General features: G+C 36.1%; 2 protein-coding genes across 2 annotated transcripts; one reads left to right on the top strand and one right to left on the bottom strand.

Annotated features, from left to right (window-relative positions):
• Positions 1-6722: 6722 nt before the first annotated feature.
• On the bottom strand, positions 6723-10028 carry LOC113507670 (retinal rod rhodopsin-sensitive cGMP 3',5'-cyclic phosphodiesterase subunit delta). Its single transcript, XM_026890576.1, has 5 exons — positions 9830-10028; positions 8851-8882; positions 8248-8399; positions 7746-7882; positions 6723-7514 (listed from the first exon to the last, which is right to left on the bottom strand). Exons 1-5 carry the CDS (start codon positions 9898-9900, stop codon positions 7433-7435), a joined length of 474 nt encoding a protein of 157 aa, XP_026746377.1. The 5' UTR covers positions 9901-10028; the 3' UTR covers positions 6723-7432.
• Positions 10029-10404: 376 nt separating this feature from the next.
• LOC113507639 (ubiquitin-protein ligase E3A) lies at positions 10405-20998 on the top strand. Its single transcript, XM_026890534.1, has 16 exons — positions 10405-10687; positions 10907-11114; positions 11868-11998; positions 13955-14121; positions 14843-15022; positions 15275-15390; positions 15587-15803; positions 16434-16603; positions 17090-17258; positions 17512-17646; positions 17986-18188; positions 18561-18742; positions 19046-19214; positions 19490-19657; positions 19885-20040; positions 20555-20998. Exons 1-16 carry the CDS (start codon positions 10653-10655, stop codon positions 20891-20893), a joined length of 2745 nt encoding a protein of 914 aa, XP_026746335.1. The 5' UTR covers positions 10405-10652; the 3' UTR covers positions 20894-20998.
• Positions 20999-21020: the final 22 nt, after the last annotated feature.

Raw genomic sequence — 21020 nt, 5'->3', positions numbered from 1 at the left:
ATGTTGATTTCGAAATGAGAAGGAGAAATAACTTGTTCTGTGGCTTTCGATGTTGTATGATGTTCGACAAATTGACAAAATTTTACAGTAACCTAGGTAGACCTATATCTGGTTGAACTAAGTTGCAGTTGAATGGTTTGCCAGTAACGGTTTTATTATTCGACATGTTACCTACGTGGGTATTCTTTTATTTTAAACGCGTAACATCTGACAGGAAACTGCCAACTGTAAGCAACATTAATATTGCCTGCAGACTTTGACGGTTGGTTGATACCCGATTTTTGACAAAAATATGATGGCTGTCAGCTACCTACTAAATTCATGCACGTTGATCAAATTGTCATTTTTGTTCCTACGTATTCAAGAACTTGAGACTCTAGTCCGTAAGCTTTGCGGTAGTATGAGAGCCTTTCTCCTTAACATTGCGCAATTTCCTCATCTGAGCTAATAGTTCATTTAAAAAAGATAGAAACAGCCTGCTTGAACTTTATTAATGCAGTGAAAACTAAATCTTCAACTTCAGAAACTCTTTTATGATCCAATTTCTGCTTCATCCGATCACAAAAGCTTCCAAAATGAGTAGGTACTAACAGATATTTAGTGAGCAGGCCGCCCTGTGCTGATGAAACAGACGTCGAAGTGGAACGCACATGCGGCGAACAGGACACGGCGCATGCGCGAACATTAGCATGCAAGCGCACGCGCGCACCGGAAGCCGCGCGCGGGAACGGCCGCGCACTTACATCCAAGATGGCCGCGCACTTACGATGAATCGATAATTAATCGATAACCGATTTCATATTTCATATCCATCGCACCTTATTAACGAGTTGTGATGTAACCTAGACTATAGCAGGAAGACCATGTCACGATCAAAATGCAGACCGCGCGAGATCCTTGAGACGACCAAATAGATCCCACCAAATCGATCACTAGAATCATTAAAATGTTTTGTTTTATGGGAGGCCGTTTGAAGTACTTGTGTACGTTTTTATTGTCTTATTGTGTGCTGGTTAGATATTCAGTAGGTACCTACGTATTCAGGTACTTACATACAAAAGTGTATGCGGCTCTTAAAGCCTATCCTATAGGCTCCAAGACGAATCAGCCTGCACGTTTGAATCAAACAGTTTGATCGTGGCAGAAGCCCTAAAGAGGTAAGTATTTACTTGAATGGGTAATGTTACCGGTAGCCCAGGTTTTATCTACTAAAGGCCCGAGTATCCATCTAACGTCAACATCGCCCGTTAAACCTACTGTATTCCATACACAACTGCTGATCGCTCATTTGATAGCAACATGCAATGGTAGCAACACTAGCAACTAAGTTAAGGTGATGCAAAAATAGACAAGCATTTGATTCACTCGAAATTAGCCTCTCTACATATTTTCTAGAAATCTAATTGTCTCTCAAAATGGTCTTTATTAGTTAGAATAAAAGTGCATTCTTGCATAAAGTTCAGACTTTAGCCAACCGTCTCCTTTTTCGATGACATCACGAACTACTTTCAGAAATTAACTAAGTTATCTTATGAAAAGAACAATAAAACAGCTTACCTAATATAAAACATTGCTCGGAGATTTATTAGCAAACTAAGTGCAATATATTTAAAACAAGTCGTTGACAAAGTACCGTGTTTAATTGTACTGACAACATAAAAATTTATATTCATCGCTCAGATGTTTACGACATCATATATTTGCTTGTAGGTACCTACGTATTGTATGCACGATTGCAATGGATATAACGGCTGTTAAAGTTGTAGATTCAGTATTTACAGTTTATACAGACTGGTGATTTAGGGGAAATTATTGAGGAAAAGGATTCGTGGATCTGGATTTCGTTTTGTCTCTGGTAAAATGAATGAAAGAACTCTACAAGGTTTTTCTAAAATTATTTTGAGGTAGGTAAAAGCTTCAGCTCAACCTTTATGTAAAGAAAGTTTGCCAAGTATTTATTGACGTTTTTAGCTTCGACTAAAAAGGTACTACTTTACCGAGATTTTTTAAAGCAACCTAAACGACCACTACTTTCGACATTTTAAGGTCCGTCGCGAGTACAGCGTGTCTACCTCTTCAAAACTCAATTTGGAACGCCTTGACATCTTGGAAATAGAGACAGCGGCGAAAGTATGGTGAGATTGGAGTGTCATAGTCGAACGCGTATAGTTTTTTACAGCTACCCTCTGCAACGGTCCAGTGAGCCCGCTCCCGGCCTCGTCACGACAACCGCAACTACTCTGTCATCTCAAAAACATTAAATCAAAACCAAAAAAGGTTTTAAATTCAAGTACTCTTACAACTCTTTTAGGTAACTTGAAATTATTTCCCAGTTCCCAAAATTTAATATTATAAAAAAGTAACGTCAACCTTTTTTTTTAATAATGCTTCAAAAATGATGTCTATGCTCCACTTATATAAATATAAATGCGGACAACATCACATACATTGTTCTGAACCCAAAGTAAGTTGCTGAAGCACTTGTGTTATGGAATTCAGATACAACGAAGGTACCACAAACACCCAGACCCGAGACAATGTAGAAATGTTAATTTTTACATTGACCCGACCGGGGATCGAACCCGGGACCTCAGAGCTAGCGACACCTTGAAACCGGTGCGTACGCCACTCGACCACGGAGATCGTCCAATATATACAGTTTGCATCCTTATACAGTATACCTTTTTACATTCATTCATAAAATAATTTTGCCAACGGTATTTCTAAACAGCTTTTATTTATAAATAGGCACTTTTTAACGCCTGTACCAGCACTTATTTGACACTATATTTTCTTCAATTGCCTGAAGTAAGCCTACGCAATCTCTTTTATAGTCAGGAGAAGCAGTCGAAGAGCCTGCGCTTAGGTTATTGTAACTGCATTTAATCTATTCACGAAAGCCTATCGTAAAACAAGTCTTCAAGTAAGAAAATTCGATTCGGTCAACCAGATGATCTCAGTACAATCTAACATTTTCATGTAGAGTTTAAAACTACGTGGATAGATATACTAGATAGACTAAATAACTACTACCGTATTACCGCATCAAAAACAGTAAATATCGGTAAGTTTAAATCCGTATGAAATAAACCTGTAATTTTAATATAGTGTTGTCCGACATCAACGTTGGACAAAACTGTCTCTCCTTTTGCTGCGTCCCTTATGAATAGAAACAATAACCTTCGATCTCACTGTTCTTAACTTTAATGCAACATTTCAGACTTTTATTTACTACAAGTAACAGTTCGAGTATTGGTAAAAGTGTCACTATCAGATAAACCCCGGCTCACAAGTGACGTAGCAGTCGTGACGTCGCGAGGGGCGCGGGGCGCCGCCAGAGGACGCTGACCCGCAGCCGCTCGCGCAACCATCGTCGCCAGTATCCTGGCCGAGGCGTTATTTATTCTGCCTCCACTGACAAATTACACGTTTTCGCGCTTTTTTATTGATTAACCGCAGATTATAAAAGATATTTTGTGTGCTCTAATAAGGTGTAATTGATAATTGATGTATTTAATTGTCTTTTATTTCTTTATATTAAAGCAGGTTATGTAATTGCTTCATTTAATTTCCAAAATATAAATTTTACCCAGTAACTAAATTAACTAGAAAACTGACATGGTGTACACCCACATAATTTAAGAAAAATGGTATCAAAATAATTATATTGAATTGAAGCTCCTATAGTTTCTTAATTAAAGATGTTATTCTTGACTCTTAACTAAAATGTCAATTAGGTTATGTTCAGTTTGTTTTAGATAACACAACTGCGGGTTGAATGAATTCTAAAAATAGATAGTTTAAACCTATGTAGGTATAGTATCCGATAGCGTATAGTGGCTTGTATGTTTATGTCCTCTATTTGCACTACACAGCTTCATCACCCGGATATCGAAGGTACAACTAGCCGTAGCTTATAATATGTTAGCTTATACACACGCGTCTAAAAAGAAATAGGGACTTCTTTCTTGCAAACAGCGCTTTACAGCCGTAAATACATAAAACACGAGACACATGTGTTTCAATTATAATTTGAATCGTCATTACCGTTTAAACGAACTTGACCGGTGTTCATAGTCAGAATTAAATGTAATCAAAGAAATTTATCAGTCAAGCGGTTGGGTCATACGATACATAAGATGGTTGAGTGTTAATGGGAAGTTCATAAAATTTCCGGTGCCGGCGAGTAGATGATATCATTACGTAGGAATTGGGGGTCACAGGCTCGCAGTAGACTGTTGCCGGGAGCAAGGACTACTGAAAAAATAAACGGTAATGACACCTTATAAAGCAATAAAAAAGTATACAAAAAACTTAAAGTTTAAAAACACATTTCAATTATGAATTAAAGATTTTTCGTTATAAGAATAGTCTACTGGCTGATTACTAGAAAAAATAAAAAGACGCCGTCTAACGAAACAAGAAAATTATCAGCTAGATGTGTAATAAAGCAACCATCATTACAGTTCTTATCAGAGACAGTTAAACAGTGGCTCAAATCAAATTACATCAATCGATTTACATGTCATCAGGCAACTACTATTAATTATTCATCACTAATTAGCAGTTTTGTATGAGAGTCGGCCGGCAGATCAGAGCGGCTCGTTCATACCGGAAACAGGAAGAGGGCAATCAACATTCCTAAAAATATCACACATTTGGTGTTCATCCGGCGAACACGCTGCGGCGGCGACGCGACGCTTCGCCTTTGGAACTAAATGTGGTCTAATGTAATACTTACTTGTCACTAAAATTACTTAAAACGCACAGACAAATTGCTAACGGAAAATGGTTTGTTGCTCAACAATGTTCCCGTACAGTTTCAGGCACACATAGTTTGTTCGGCGATATATCTAAAAAAGGTTAAACGCATGCTTTAATATTTATATAGCTTGTTGACTTATTTGAAATGAATCACAGTTTTTAGTCCGAATTATGAAATTCATCGATTTTTTTGGGAATATTCCTAGCTGGAACTCGCGGTTGGTCTAATTTCTAAGAACTCTTGTAAATAAATAAGCACGCAACGTATCCACCTAAACCTAATGTGTACACACTTAGGTAGCTTATCGTATCGTTATATTACAATGTGTAATAGCTGTAACCGATAACACCGACCTTCCTATCAAAAAAAGCGTTCAATATTTATCATAATGTCATCGTAAGTAATAATTATTATTGTTCGGCGGCCACGTCGAATATTACAATTCCCAACAAGTCCGCGTCTAGTACTCGCCGGCACATAATTAGATAATTTCTATTATTTATATGCGAAGTGTCGTATGTGCTGCGCATTGAAACGACGCTGCTTCCTCCGGCGTCGGTGTTGTACGAAGAAATCCGTCGAGCGCTTCTCACTAAAGAGGATGTACGCATCGTCCGCGATCATTTCATTTACAAAAAGTTCCTGTCGTGAGTATCGCCAGCTTTTCCTGCGAGTGACGTCGGCGACGCGCCACGTAAAGCGCTTTTCATTTCCTCTATGGTAATATTATTAAACGTGTCAGCGTACTAATGAGATACGGTAACAAGTCACGATTTACCAATAGCAGAACACGCATTGATTGTTGTCACTTATATGAATGGCATTATTCATTTGTTAAAGGATATGAGAATCTGGTATGCCTCATTCATGTGCAACAGGTAAACTACTATAAATTGTATATCAAAACAATTTAGTGACGTAAGATAAAATCTAGAGTTCTCACTTGAAACTAAAAACTTGCTGACTTTAATGATAAACAAAATTATGCTGGTTACGACGCCTACTTACCTACAATAATAAATTAATTTGGATGCGAATAAGTACCTACACAAGTAACGAGTTCACTATAAAAAGCACTGAATTATGACTAATTTGAATTTAGATTTGTTAGTTAGTAATAAAAAATGGTAAATCGCCATGGCTACCTCAATAAACAAAGCAGTTAGTGGTGGCAAAATACCTAAACACATCCAGTATTTTTAAACTAGCGCAAAACATAAATAATAATCATTACACAATAGCAACAATTCTCAATTAGTGTAGACTGGTAACTTCATAAATAGCTCCATTCATATGAATATGCAAATGTTTATGATGTGGGTAGTAGACACGTCATTTATCGGATGGGTAAAGTAGCGGCATCTAGTGTAAAAATAAGGAACTAGATTATTTAAACAGCAGTGTCGTTACTTGTTGTCCGCAAACTAATTGATGCGACTTTTGAAATTTTACTGAAATAGAAATTCAATTAAATTAGTACGAAATAGGAAATCATGAAGCCAACATACTATACAGCGCCCTCTAGTTGGTTACAAACTTAACTTAAAGAAGCAAAGTTCAGCAGCACAAGAGACTACAACAAGTGTGTTCACAATCAGATAGATGGCGCTTGCATGTACTCAATGATTAACAAATTGGAATGTTGTAAAATTCAGCTTAATAGCTTTGATCTAGCTAACAATTAAGGCGCATCAGAAAACATGATACGTCTATAACTAATGTTTCATGATACACTTTCTAATTTGAACTAGTTTCTGAGATTTCTCTTTGATTTTAGTTTAGCCGTCTTGAAAACAAGTACTTTCTGTTAATCGCCTCTTTCAAGTCAAGGAATTAGGTCGTTTCCATGGCAACAACGATAACAAACAGGTGGTCATAGAAGGGAGTTTGAAAAAGGGGGAAAATTTTATTGTCAAGGAAAAGAACATAGTAGATTCTTAAGAAAACACTTTTTAAGTACCTTAGAGTATCTATTTAAAACTTAAAATTAATAAACTAATAATACTCATAAATATTAAATTACATCATATTTCTGTAAGCTCAATTTCTGATTATGTCCGAGAATATTTTACAAATAGTCACTACATATAGTACTAAATAGATCGTTGAATTTCATAGATAAAATCACACAGAAATATTGTTCATCCTAATCCATAATATTTCTTAAACAAAATATTATGTCAAAAGTGTCTAGAACAAAATAGGATGTATTATTTGAAATGCGTTATTTTATTGTATAGTTAAATGTATTTAAAATCACGAGTAATTAAAATAATAGTATACATCGTACAAAGAGAAACTACTTTCTAATAGAGCAATAGAAAATGCTTTTTTTATAAAAATAACTTTAAAAAGCTTACGTGTTTTTTTTTCGAATTGACAATTTTACGTTTTTTTTTTCCACTTGAATGGCTTACGTACTCTATTGAATGAAAAGTAGAAAATCTTAGGAATTACGTCGAAGTTGTTAGTAAATGCTTATGCAATAGGGTACGTAGGCATTCAAGAACAAGAGTATCGATTTTAAACCCAATCGTAAGGTCACTTGTGATTTTGAATCGAATGGAATCATGTAACAATAATAATATATGTGTCTTGAAATAATATCGTGAGGAAATGCATTAAATCAGTATGACTAGAAGATCTCAGTTTCTAGTGAACGTTGATTTATACGTAGAAAAGCCGCACTCGCGACGTGGTGATCAGCAGATCTCCGTCAAAGAACTTGGTTTCAATTACCACGTTGCCGCTGGAAAATAACATATTTGTGAATGGATGGACACATATTGGATGAAGTATGCATAAATAACTCTATTATTAGGCACCAGAAAAATCTCAAAAAATATATAAACAGCATATGTTTAGGCGAGGTAACAAAACGAAAAAAAAATATTGATAAAGACTGTGACAGATACCAAAAAGGGAGTTTTTTGATCTGAAACACATAGTTCCAGTTTAAAGGTTAGGTGATGATACTGACTTGAGTACATTAGCCGGCATCATCTGAGATTCAGGAGCAGACTCGATGACGGACTGCCAGGTGTTTGTGGAGCTCGGGATCACGTAGCCGAACTCGAAGAACCACTCCTCCAGGCAGCGCCCCTTGAACAGGACTTTCTGAAAAGAAATTATTTACTGTACCCGGAATGCTATTTTACAGCCAAAAAGTCGAGAGCTAGTTTACGATACAGTTCCATTACATCGACATCGACTGGCCGGTTGATCTAGTGGTTAGGGACCCTGACTTGTATACCGGAGGTCGTGAGTTCGATTCCCACCCAAGACATACATTTGTTAGATGAACACAATCATTTGTTCTGTGTTTGGATATACTTTATCTATATTATGTATTTATTAAGAAATATTTTTTATAAGTATGTTTATCAGTTAGTTCTAATAATACAAGTTTTACTTAGTTAGAGACTAGATGGCGTTGTGTGAAACTTGTGGATTATTATTATTACACGACGATATTGTCGTACCTGTTCAATGCGAAACTTGTCCATCGATTCGATAGAGCTGAAGTTCATCTCGCGGGACACCACGCGACACTTCAGGATGCGCTTCGGAACCCGAGCCTCGTGTTCCACGTGTGGGCTGGACATGTCCTCATTGTTCTGCCAGAGGATCTTTCCTAGGTAAAGATATATCATCATGAACTCTTATGTAACTTAATAAAAATAAAGTCAAATAAGGTCTTTTATTTCACTGGAAATAAATTTTGTGAACCCAATTGATAGACATTTTATTTTCAAATACGTAATGTAAGAACAATAAACAAATAAATAAGAAATAAAAGTGAAAAAAAAACTATTACACTTTACAAAAAAGAATAGAATTTGAAAGCTTTAGATAATTTTCATGTGGAACTGTAAAACAGCGCTGAAAATAGCTATAACATAACAAGGTTGTATTAAAGAGGTGACCCTGACTTGCTCATTATGAGTTCATTGACCAAAAATATTTTAAAGCGGTTATTGAAGGTAATGTGAAATAGGACAGAAAAATGCCTTTCAATTAATATCTTACCCATAAATATAATCAACAATTTGTTCAATACAAAAGAGAAAGAAAAAAAGACAAACCTGTGTCAGCATCTCGTAAGTTCATCCAGTTCCTGTTCAATTGCTTGTTAAGAAAATATTATTAAAACGTAACATTATATCCATAGGAGTAATGTACTTATCATTGTGTAGCATACTTCATCTTAAAGTGTCAGTAGGGCAAAAGAGCACTAAACATTTAAAATCTCTTTAAAATTGTGCCTTCTATCTCGGCAAGATATTTCCGAATAAAGTTACTTCACATTCCTACAGAACATTTCCGTTCCCTAAAATTACTTCCTATATCATAATGCCATTTGCGTGTATGTTGTATGTAATCATAGTGTATACTTAATAGAGACAGTGACCCTTCAGTTTAAGTTGAAATGTTGACTTCGTCAAATGAAGACGACCCCAACATAGTTGGGAAAAGGCTAGGCCAATGATGTTGACCCACGTCAAGCTCAAACTACGGTTCAAATTTAACACACACATGATGATATTTACCCTTTTTACAGAATCAATAATTTATTCTGTAATTTCAAGTCCCTATAGTAGCGGCTTCCTTTGTTCTTTTCAATTGTATCATTAGGGCATAGCTCACATTAATGTTATTACAAATAAGTTAAGAAATAATTACTTAATGCCAGATGGAATCTAGTACTCTACTGTATGGTGATTGACACATTAATTTATATTTCTAATGTGGGGAAACAAACTGCAACAAGAATTCAGAAATGAAAATTCAGAACAAGTGGAAGTATTGGCTTTCTTTATGTAATTAATTTGTACACAAATTATACCACCTACTGTTGCAAAATACGCAATTTATAAATATCAGCATACCAGCTGGTTGAATGCAACATAATAAGTATATGCAAAATGTAATAGTTTATGAAAAAAATATGTGAATCCGTAACTAATAAAATTTTAGAATAGCACGCATGCTATTTAACAATAGTTTCATCACGTTATTCATAATATTTATGATTATATTAAATTAAATATAAAAAAAGGATACACTTGAAAGCCTTTTAAAATGGTTTGCACCCGATCTTGATTAGCCTCTTCAACAGACAAAACTTCCGTCATTTTTCTTAATACTTATGTGTATTGACTTATATCAGAAAATTCGTTATTTAACAACCAAATTTTGCACAACACGTACAACACAAGACCACAACAAAAATTTGTGACAGTAAGACACACCAAAAATGACTGACAGAGTTCACAGATAACAAAATACAGATTAAATATTTTACTGTCAAATGTTATGAATAAATAACTAGAGGTGTGCTAGAAATCACTGGTCTATTGTAAAAAGTATTATCCAATAAGTAAAACGATAGTTACTTATTTATAGCGACCTGTTACGATTATCAGTGTATCTGTGCACTACTACTGCACTAATAAATAATGAATATTTCACTTCATTTTACGCATAAAATATGGATTGGTCTAAAAATTTTCTCTTGTTCAGATTCACAATATTATACCAGCAATTATTTTACAATCATTCACAAAGTATTTTATCAAAATCAGTGACAACGGGACTTCAGGTACAATTTCCAAGGAGATGACACCGAAAGATATTATTTGTTCGTCATCATAGGTTCTCTTTTGCGTTGAACGTAGCACTTAAATTCAAAATGGTTGACAAAATTGACAGAAAATAGAATAGAATGGAAGAGAATAGAACAGTTGTTGGTATTTTTGTATACCTGCCGTGTATTTCAAGAAAACAATAAAGAGACTAGGGAACTAGCGAATGTACAGATTTAGACCACTGCATTTATGTAACGCATCGATTAGGGGTTGTTTTGAATCGGAGAGCATTAATTTCTATGAACTCGAAAAGCGAAACTGACGAAGCTTCAAGGTAAATTTTTCATATTTTTAAACATAAAAAGCCATTATTTTTTTGCAGTTTCTGCGACAAAATATAATAACATTGATCCTTGATTGTGTGTTGTCTTATGCGTAATAATAACAAAGGTTAGGTTAGGCATTACTTGCTATTTTTGTTCTTTGTTTTGGACCGAAATTGCGTCGTAGTGAGAGAAGAAGAAGTGTGTAATATTTTGGTAATCATTTGAAGGGGGAACGAAGCGTCATCGTCAAAAAATCCAACCCCTAATAATACTGGAGAGGAATCTACGTCGGGTTTATGTTCTGGTACCAACCGCACTCAGGACATTATGAAGCGCGCAGCCGCTAGGCAGCTGATCGAGAGGTACTTCTACCAGTTACTAGATGGCTGTGGCAATCCCAACTGTGACAATCAGTACTGTGCATCCAGTGGAGAGGTAACTTCCTCATATTTATGTTTGTTTACTTGTCATCTGCCTGTCATACTCATTATTATCTCCACTTGTAAACATTCACATCTGCTGTATAAAAAACATTTTGGACAATGAATATTTGGTCTTAAGGGGGGAATAAATTATTCATTATTCTAAAACCATTTTTCTAAAAGTAGTTGAAGTTTAATAAAGCCCTTACTACTGACCTTTATTCATGTTTATAAATGGAAATAGTCTGTTTACTTAAAGATGACCTTTAGGATATTTATGGATTTTATAAATAAACAATAATATACATGTAAAGACATGACAACACTTGGCAAGAAATAAAAATAGCAAATTTTGTTCTGAGATTTTTTCAAAATTTCTTTTGTCATTTAATATTTTGTATTATAATCATTATGTTAAACATCATTTAAAATAATTCATAATCTTGCAATAATAATATTTTGACAAAAATATATTATCAGAACAGTCTAATTTAATGATTATATAATAAATGGTATGAGTATTTGTCGCTCAAGGTTGATGATAACCTAAACAGTACTAATACAAATACTAAAATAAATATATTAATGTCTTGACTTTTTATTTAAAATAAAATGTCTGTATTTTAGCATAATTTATTGTTTAAAATTAGTAACAAGGTGACAAAACTTGCTGCCTTTAAGTACTTCTGATGAGAAAACAAGATCAAATACATAAATCTTTAATGACATTTAGATAGTGTAACCATAATTTGAATGAACATTTCAGGCTAGAAATCTATCTCCAAATGAAGCAGCTGCGGAGGCCATAAAACTGTTCTACAAAGAAGCCCGCCTCTGTGACACACTGCCTAACAAAGTGCCTCGCACAGAAGCCAGTTCCTGTGATTCTAGTGCTAGGTAACTTAAATATTGTCTTGATATTATTGATATTTGTTAAGTCTGACACACTTACAGTACATTTGCAATGTATTACTATTGTTAAAAAACTCTCTTTTCAATTACTTGTTATTTGATTGTGATAGAATTTTAAGAAGGGATAGCTATAGGCGACTGACTAATTTAGAATATATTGTTCAATCAACAAAAAAATTAAAACATTTAAAAGTCAAATGTATCCCACCAAAAACATTAAATGTAAAAAAATGCCAAGTCTCTCGATGCAGTCTTTCCATCGTAAAAAGTTTTGAGATCTCATAGAAGCCAAGTCCTATTCAAAATATTTTGTAGTTATAAATCAACATTTAGTAATTGTATCAATAGTTTTCTTTATATTATAATTATAGTGACTTGGCAATGAGCACAAGAAGAAACAAATAAAACGGCATATTTGTAGGAGTTGAAAGTTACACACACCGCATGCGTAAACATTAATATCACAAAATTAATTTTCTTTTGGTTTATCCGTGTCGTCCCAACCGAATTTCGGCAACGGCAGTCAGTCTTAGTGTACTCTCGATTCATTTACTTTCATAAAGCGATGGCCCGTAAGGTATTCTTAATTATTGTATTGGAGCATGTAGTCGGTAGTGACCATCATGATTCACACATAACAAATAATCTGATCACTGGTCTCGTCAGTAACATTTGCACATAATTCCAGGCATCAAGCAGCTTTTAATTTGTGCTCATTGCCAAGTCACTATAATTATAATATAAAGAAAACTATTGATACAATTACTAAATGTTGATTTATAACTACAAAATATTTTGAATAGGACTTGGCTTCTATGAGATCTCAAAACTTTTTACGATGGAAAGACTGCATCGAGAGACTTGGCATTTTTTTACATTTAATGTTTTTGGTGGGATCTCATTTATTTTTTGTAAGTGTATTTCTTTCTTTTTTTTTAGGTGTCATAATTTCTAGGACTTCAGCTACTGCTTTGCTTAGAACCCATTCTCTATCTCTATCTCTTTTGTTTCTTCTCTGAGACTTCGTTACTTCTAATGTAAACAAGCTTAAACTTATATATATATGCATATATATATCTACTAACTTACAAACTATAGCTAAACTAAACTAAATAACACGTAAAGTTCTCCGAATATCAATTATCACTACAATATTTTTTAGTTTCGAAATGGTTTTTCATAGACAGGTGGCGCTATCAAATGAAAATTATCGAATTATTCTGAAGTACTACTTAGACTGCGCTTTGTAACGAAACCATAGCGCGATTCAGACACGTACAACGCCATCTATCGAGCGCGCATACAATATTTATCGCAATACAATGGAGTTTTAGCTTTATTAATTTAATGAATTTTGAATTTTATGTATTAATTTGTATTAATGATAGTCTGTGTATTACATTTATATTATTCTTTTCTATTCTATGTATGTATTCATCCAATTGAATAGGTACTTAAACAACGAACAAAGTTAACAATGCAGTCAAAATCCATACATAATGTTCTTGCCAAACCGCAAATATAAAATTGTTTTCTTTGGCATATTATTTTTTAATGTTTTTATAATTTTTCCTTTATATGTGGCTAAGGACCTATCTTGGTGCAAAATTTGAAGTTTCTAAGTCTGCTAGAAGTACCTTAGATTTTTGATGATCTGTCAGTGAGTCAGTGAGTGACAAAATGGTGTAACTTTGATCGACCGTAACTCCTAAACCATTAATTCAATTGGCATGTAATTTCGAACTTAAGCTTGTTCTAATGCCTACTATTATTCCCCGAAAAGCTAAACTCCTAGCTTTGTCCACGTCGAAGATACAGGGGGGGCGAAACAGCCGCGAATCGCTTCGAGAAAAGATGGTACGGCCGTGCCCGTTTTGCTCGAGACTTGGCAGGGGCACTGCCGTGCCCTCAGATATTTTATATTAGTTCATTGTTCCCCAGCACAACATGTAACACATCAACGGCAACAGAAAAAGATGATAACAGAGACAATGATGGAAATGCATCTAGCACAACCCTAGTGAAGGAGAGCACCTCCAAGGAGGAGGAACCACAAACTAGTCATAATGTATCTCAACATGAGGAATCCAAAACTCGTAGTCATAACAGTAAGTTAAATTGTTTATTGTCCTCAGTTGTATTTGCATGTCACTTGCGGTCCTAATTATCAACTGCCTAATTGAGCCAGACATTAATGACCAACTCAGACCTGTGTGTGTCAGTTTAGGCTCTTGTAGCAACAGATAACACATTCAATTCTATATTTGATATGATGACTGTTTTTTTACTCATTTAAAATATTGTAGATAAAGAAACTATTATTTCTGCTTATGGAATAATCTAACAGTAAACTATGAGGCTCATGATAATTTCCATTTAGGTAGTAAATGACTAGTTAAATTAAAAAAGTTAAGAAATAAAGAATTAAGGTCATTAAGCTAAGTGCTCTTAAATAAAACAATACAGTGGTTTTAACCCATTTGTTGGTATCAAAGAATTTAATTGACCTTCAGTGCCAATATCAACCTAATGTGTATTTTGTTAAGGGCTATTTTTACGACTAATTACTTCTGATTCTTGGACACCCAATGAGTTACCTGTAATTATGAGAACTTGATAATTGAATATAATTAAATAATGATCAAACCTTTTAAAAATTAAAAAGCTCCCCAAAAAGCTCATTTAAGTTTATACCTTCATGTAGAAAACTTCAATGATAGATTTATTTAGTTTCTAAACACCACATTGATACAAGACATTGTTCAATGGATAGGGAAGAGTTTATATGCTTGATGAAGAGACTTGATGAGTTAATTATTGCATTGTTAGATGGTGCCCCATTGACAGAGGAGCGTATGTATGAGTTGTGCGAGGAGTGCCTGCAGACAAAGATGCGGCAGCCTCTCATCAGGGCGCTGGGGGAGGCCTTCACACAGCCCGCCATACTGGCGCGGTGTTTCGCTAGCAAGGTGCTCGATAACACTGGCGAGGAGGGCGAGTCTAGCTCAAGTGAGTCAACTACACACCTTTATACAAGTCCTTAGCTTTGACTGCACAAATGTCAAGATGTGTTGTTTTAAAAAAATTGTAAATTTATTTTACACCTAACTTAATTCACTTATGTTTTATTATAGCCCCTTTCAGATGTTTAAATAATTGGTTTTATATTTGCTTCTATACATATAGTTCGCTTATACCTACCTATATGTTTTGGAATTGTTTACATAGTTTTTGTTTATTTAATTAAGTTGAACATTTTAGATAAGGAAACAAAAGCAATGTGTTTATCAAATGATCCAGACAAAGATGTGGATAGTGTGACGGGGCCCGAGTTAGACGTGGCGTCCTGTCGCAGAGCCTTTCAGTATCTTGCCAAAGTAAGTCCAGTCCAAGGTTTAAATTTGTTCATTAAATTGAAAAAAAAGAAAAAGTGAATAAAAACTAATTTTCACAAGTAAATCCTCGACAAGACAGTCTGAAGCTACAAAACAGTCTTTTAGTACAATTTAAACTTTGTCAATTCAGTCATAAACATTATTCTGTTTTAGCGTCAAACTTTTGGTTTAATTGTAGGTGCCATCAGAATACTACAGCTCAGCTCTAGTGACTGCACTGAAAACGTTAGCGGATTACATGGGTATTGACTTACGGATAACTAAGAAGATGAGCATCGAGGACGCGGTCAACTGCTTCGTGATCGCGTTCGAGGTGCCCGACCTCGGCTGCAGCGACTACCTCGAGATAGCACTGCCCGCGCTCTGCCAGGCTGCTGAGCATCTGTCTCTAAAGGGTAAGGTACCATTGAAGTATGCCTCGGTCCAGAAATTCTCAATGTGTGTATAACTCAATGTTTTTTCTTCAATGAGTTATTTCTAAATCATATAGCTTATAGAGTTGCAAATTGTATTCAGCGCCCTCTAGGTAAACTGAATTTTTACCCCCACCACATTTTTTTGTCTCCCTACTCAAAAAGTCTTAGCGAAATTTATTTCTCCACTAGCTGTTGCCCGCAACTTCGTCCCCGTGGGTAGAAGATATAAGTTATGATTTATACCTGCCCAATTTTTTTCCACATTTTCCTTTGTACCTTCGCTTCTATTAGTCGCAGAGTGATGGTTTATAGCCTAAAGCCTTCCTCGATGAATGGTCTATTCAACACAAAAAGAATTTTTCAATTTGGACCAGTAGTTCCTGAGACTAGCGCGTTCAAACAAACAAACTCTTCAGCTTTATATATTAGTATAGAAGTATAGATATTTCTATTGTGTTACCGCGTGGGCTGCTTCCATGCGGCCCAGGTAGAGAATCGTGGAAAGATTTCTTCTTTCTTTGCCCACCATTGAGAAATAGAGGACTGGTTAAATAATAAAATTGAGAATTTACAAGTAATATTTGTCTTATGTTTTTATAACATTCATAGGTCAAGCAAGGTTAGCACGCATCTGGGCGCAGCACTGCAAGGACAGTCTACGTCACATACTAGAGACACTGCAGCAGCTCATCACACTCAGGGTAATATCTACTAACTACACGAGGCAGTTCCAAGTGCAGGACGACGAGGTGGTCACCATGGCAACCAAGTTTATGAAGGTATGTCAATACTGTTTTGTTGAAATTGCATTTAAATAGATTTATTATTAGCTGCTCAAAATATGTATTATTTCATAAGCATTAAAAAATGATGGGTTTTAGATTAGTTTAGTTTCATGAATAGTATTTCATATATACCTGTCGCCTTTAAATATGACAGGAGATATGTGTAAGGAAAAAATTATTCATCTACGCCATAATTTCTGGTTCGTTAAATCATTTTTTGACTGGCATTGAGGTAATCATATAATCCATTGTCTCTATTTTTTATGAAATCTACTAAAAGTATTTACAAATTATATTGGACCTTTATAGTTGGATGCAAATAAATTTGCATCTTAAAATTAAACTTTAAAACATGGACGTAAGGTTGATTTTCGAAAATAATTGTTAGTGTTACTTTTGCGTTGTGTTGACTGTCATCTTGGTTGAAATATTTTCATATTGCCTAGCAGCAGTAGTATGATTGTGTACGTCTGTCCGCAGATCGTGTACTACGCCAACATGCTGGCGGGCTCGCTGGAGCCCAACAGCCTGCGCGAGGAGCACATCGTGCTGGCGCGCGCGCACGACCCGCTGGAGAACGTGCTCGGCCACCTGTACCCGCCCGCCTCCGTCAAGGGGAACAGGCCCGCGCAGCACGACGACCCGCTAGGTACCGCACGGACACTAGCTGCCAACTGAGGAACGGTGTCTAAGCACAACTACGGTATCTATAGTCAGCGACTATGCGTGTCGAAATGACTATAGTTAGCGTGCTTTAGATTTGACGTGAACGAAGATATGAATGTCAATAGAAATCCTCAGTCTGTGGCTATATGTTTGGCTTTAATGCAATCTATAGTTACTTTTTTCAGAAACAATAACTTGTTTGTTGACAATAATTGTAATGTTTCTTTTTGTTCCAGCCATTGAATTAGAAATTAATGTTTTAGACGCTAGAAAGCCATATTTGCCATTTGAGGAATTTTACAACGAACCTCTTAGTGATACTATTGAAATGGATATAGACTTCGGTAATTATAAGACGGAAATAAGTAAAGGTGAGTACTTTTTTTGAGTTTTTATTATATGCCATTTTAGGATTTATTGGTCTCTTTTCTAAACTATTTTTAAAGTTATAATTTTTTAGGTACGTTATGAAAATAGTATTAAATGACCATTAGCGTCACGCTAATTTCTAACGGGAGAGAGAAGTTGCCCGCTAAATCGCTAAACTTGTTCTTTGCATATAATTTAAGACTATTTACTAATGATGCTAAAGAAGTATAACTTCTCACAAAGAATGCGTGTTCTTATGTATGTGACATAAGAACACGCATTCTTTTTTATATAGCAACTATACATTTTAGAAATGAAGTAACCTTGAAACCGTCTCGCAGGTAAGAAGTTCGCGTTCCTGCGCTACCCGTTCATCCTGACGGTGGCCACGAAGTCGCTGGGGCTGTACTACGAGAACCGCATCCGCATGTACTCGGAGCGGCGCGTGTCGCTGCTGCACGCCGTGGTGGGCGCGGCGCCGCCCATGCCCTTCCTGCGGCTCAAGGTGCGCCGCAACAACATCATCGACGACGCGCTCGTGGGGGTGAGATACTGCAGCTACTATATGCTAGTTATATGTGCATCAAATGTATTCGTAAACTGCTTAAACGTAGGTTAGGAATGTTAGGTCATTCGAAGCTGATAGTTCATGAAATTACTTAGATATTTTCCGTAGTCTCATTTTCTGATTACGAATTTAATTATATGTAATCTCAATAGTTTATTAAATTTTGCACTCTATAATGCTAACAATTGTGAACCTTCGGTGCGCTCGGGAAAATTAAAATACTTAATTATTTTCTATAGCAGTTCCAATACAATCAGTTTGCGATAACATGAAAATAATGTTATTTACGATTAGCATCTTATTGTGAAATAAGTGAAATAATATCGAAATAATAAAATGCCTCGTCAGCTCGAGATGGTAGCAATGGAGCGGGCCTTAGATCTCAAGAAGCAGCTGGTAGTGGAGTTCGAAGGAGAACAGGGTGTAGACGAGGGCGGCGTGTCCAAGGAGTTTTTCCAGCTCATCGTCGAGGAGATCTTCAACCCTGACTACGGAATGTTCACGCAACAGCCCGACTCGCACACTGTCTGGTATGATATCTATTACCCTTTTTTTTTATTTATTTATTTAAGAGTTTGGGTTACTTGCAAATTGAACCTTATGCCGATACACACAAGACTTGAATTGCCATAAACGGCTTATAAATGTATACAGTATTGTTTCAATATGTAAAATTTTACAGGATACAGACAGACTTGTAAAAATAAAATCCGTTGCTTAAAATCACTCTGAGCTTGTTGTAATCGATATAACCTACCCGAATCGACAACCGTATTTTAAATTCCAGACAAGTGTGTTTAGTTAGATCTAATCATTATCCCAATACATTCTAGGTTCAACATGACGTCATTCGAAACGGAGGCACAGTTCACGTTAATCGGCATAGTTCTGGGGCTCGCGATATACAATAATGTTATCCTCGCGGTTAACTTCCCCATGGTCGTGTACAGAAAGCTCATGGGCAAGAAGGGTTCCTTCGAAGATCTCGCTGATTGGAATTTCGTAAGTAGCTTTGAGATTAATTTTTGTGCATACATAATTATTGTAACTCATCGTTTTCTATCGAGCTTTTACTTTCCAATATAAATTTTTACATAGAAATGGAATCATTTGGCTGTATCTTAATCTGACACGATTTTAATGATATTCCACACATGTGTTTTTTAACTAAGTGATTATTTGTAATTCACTTTAAAGTAACATAAGGTAATATTTTAATGCTTTTGATATGAATGCCCAAAATTAAGTCTTATGATTTTGTCACGTTTTTTTTTCAGACACTTTATAATGGTCTAAAAGACATGCTCGATTACACAGGCAACGATTTAGAAGAAGTATACTACCAAACCTTTAGAATTTGTTATCAAGATGTGTTCGGAAACGCCATATTTCACGATTTAAAAGAAGACGGGGATAATATATTCGTGACACAGGAAAACAAAAGGGTAAGACACTTTTCAATAAATAAATAAAAATGGGAATGTACGTGTGAAAAAAAAACTGCAACTCAATTTGTTTTCATGCACTTTCGAGTTAATAAGAGTTTTTTTTCGCGTCATCGTCAGTCAATTTTTATCGAGGTTCCCACTGCAAATATCACAAAACTACTTAGTTTTTTTATGGGAATTCTCGTATCAGCTTCAAGTTGTCATTAAAATAATATATTATCCAGGAATTTGTGGAAATGTACGCGGATTTCCTTCTGAACGAGTCGGTGGAGTCTCAGTTCAAGGCGTTCCGGCGCGGATTCCTCATGGTCACGGACGAGAGCCCGCTGGCCGCGCTCTTCAGGCCAGAGGAGGTCGAGATGCTCGTCTGCGGGAGCAAGGTAATGCATGCCCCCTTTTTAGTACGGCGGTGGAGGAAATGGGTAGTGTCAGCTGACTAAACCTGAACCGCTGTGCTACGTCATCCGCGTTTTTGTGTCGGTTAATTTCAATGCGTTGCAATCCTTCATACATCTATCGCGAGCTTGCACCGACCAGAAGTGCGGTAGGTCACTTTCTCGTGTTGTGTGGAGGCCGACGTATAAAGAGTGTCGGCCTTCTCGGCTCATATTAGGACCACATCCATGGACCTGGGTGTGGTCCCTGGAATCATACTACGTTTTATATTGAACTAACTCCTGTACGGCCTGGGGCCAAGAAGGCTCTTAATGATATTAATTACCTTCACTTTAGGATGTGGCCCTCGATTGCAATGGTTACTTATTAGCTATAATTATTGAACCATGCAAGATGCCAATCGAATAATTGAAAATTTATTATGTATGCATGCTGTTTCAGGTATAAGCATTTTTAACTGACATTAATTTTCTTACATTCGAATAACTTTCGTTACAGAACTTCGACTTCAACGAATTAGAAAAATCAACGGAATACGATGGCGGCTACACATCTGAATCGCAAACAATAAAAGACTTCTGGAGCATCGTCCACAGTTCGTCGCTGGACGACAAGCGGAAACTGTTACAGTTCACGACCGGCTCGGACAGGGTCCCGGTCGGCGGGCTCAGCCACCTCAAGCTGGTCATCGCCAGGAACGGGCCCGACTGCGACAGGCTGCCCACCGCACACACCTGCTTCAACGTCCTGTTGCTGCCCGAGTACGAGACCAAGGAGAAACTACAAGACAGACTGATGAAAGCAATAAGCTACTCGAAAGGCTTTGGCATGCTTTAACGTTACGCGCATAGTATTGACGTTGAACAAACGAGTATTGTTGTAAATGAGCCATACCCGGTCTTTGTAACATTAATGAATAAAGTTTGTTTTATTTATACACAACTCTTGTTTCATTAAAAATATT

This window comes from Trichoplusia ni, chromosome 2 (genome assembly GCF_003590095.1).
Source record: "Trichoplusia ni isolate ovarian cell line Hi5 chromosome 2, tn1, whole genome shotgun sequence".
NCBI classification, from domain to species: Eukaryota; Metazoa; Arthropoda; class Insecta; order Lepidoptera; family Noctuidae; genus Trichoplusia; species Trichoplusia ni.
Note: the sequence above shows the minus strand (reverse complement) of the source record. Positions and strands in the feature narration are given on the sequence as shown.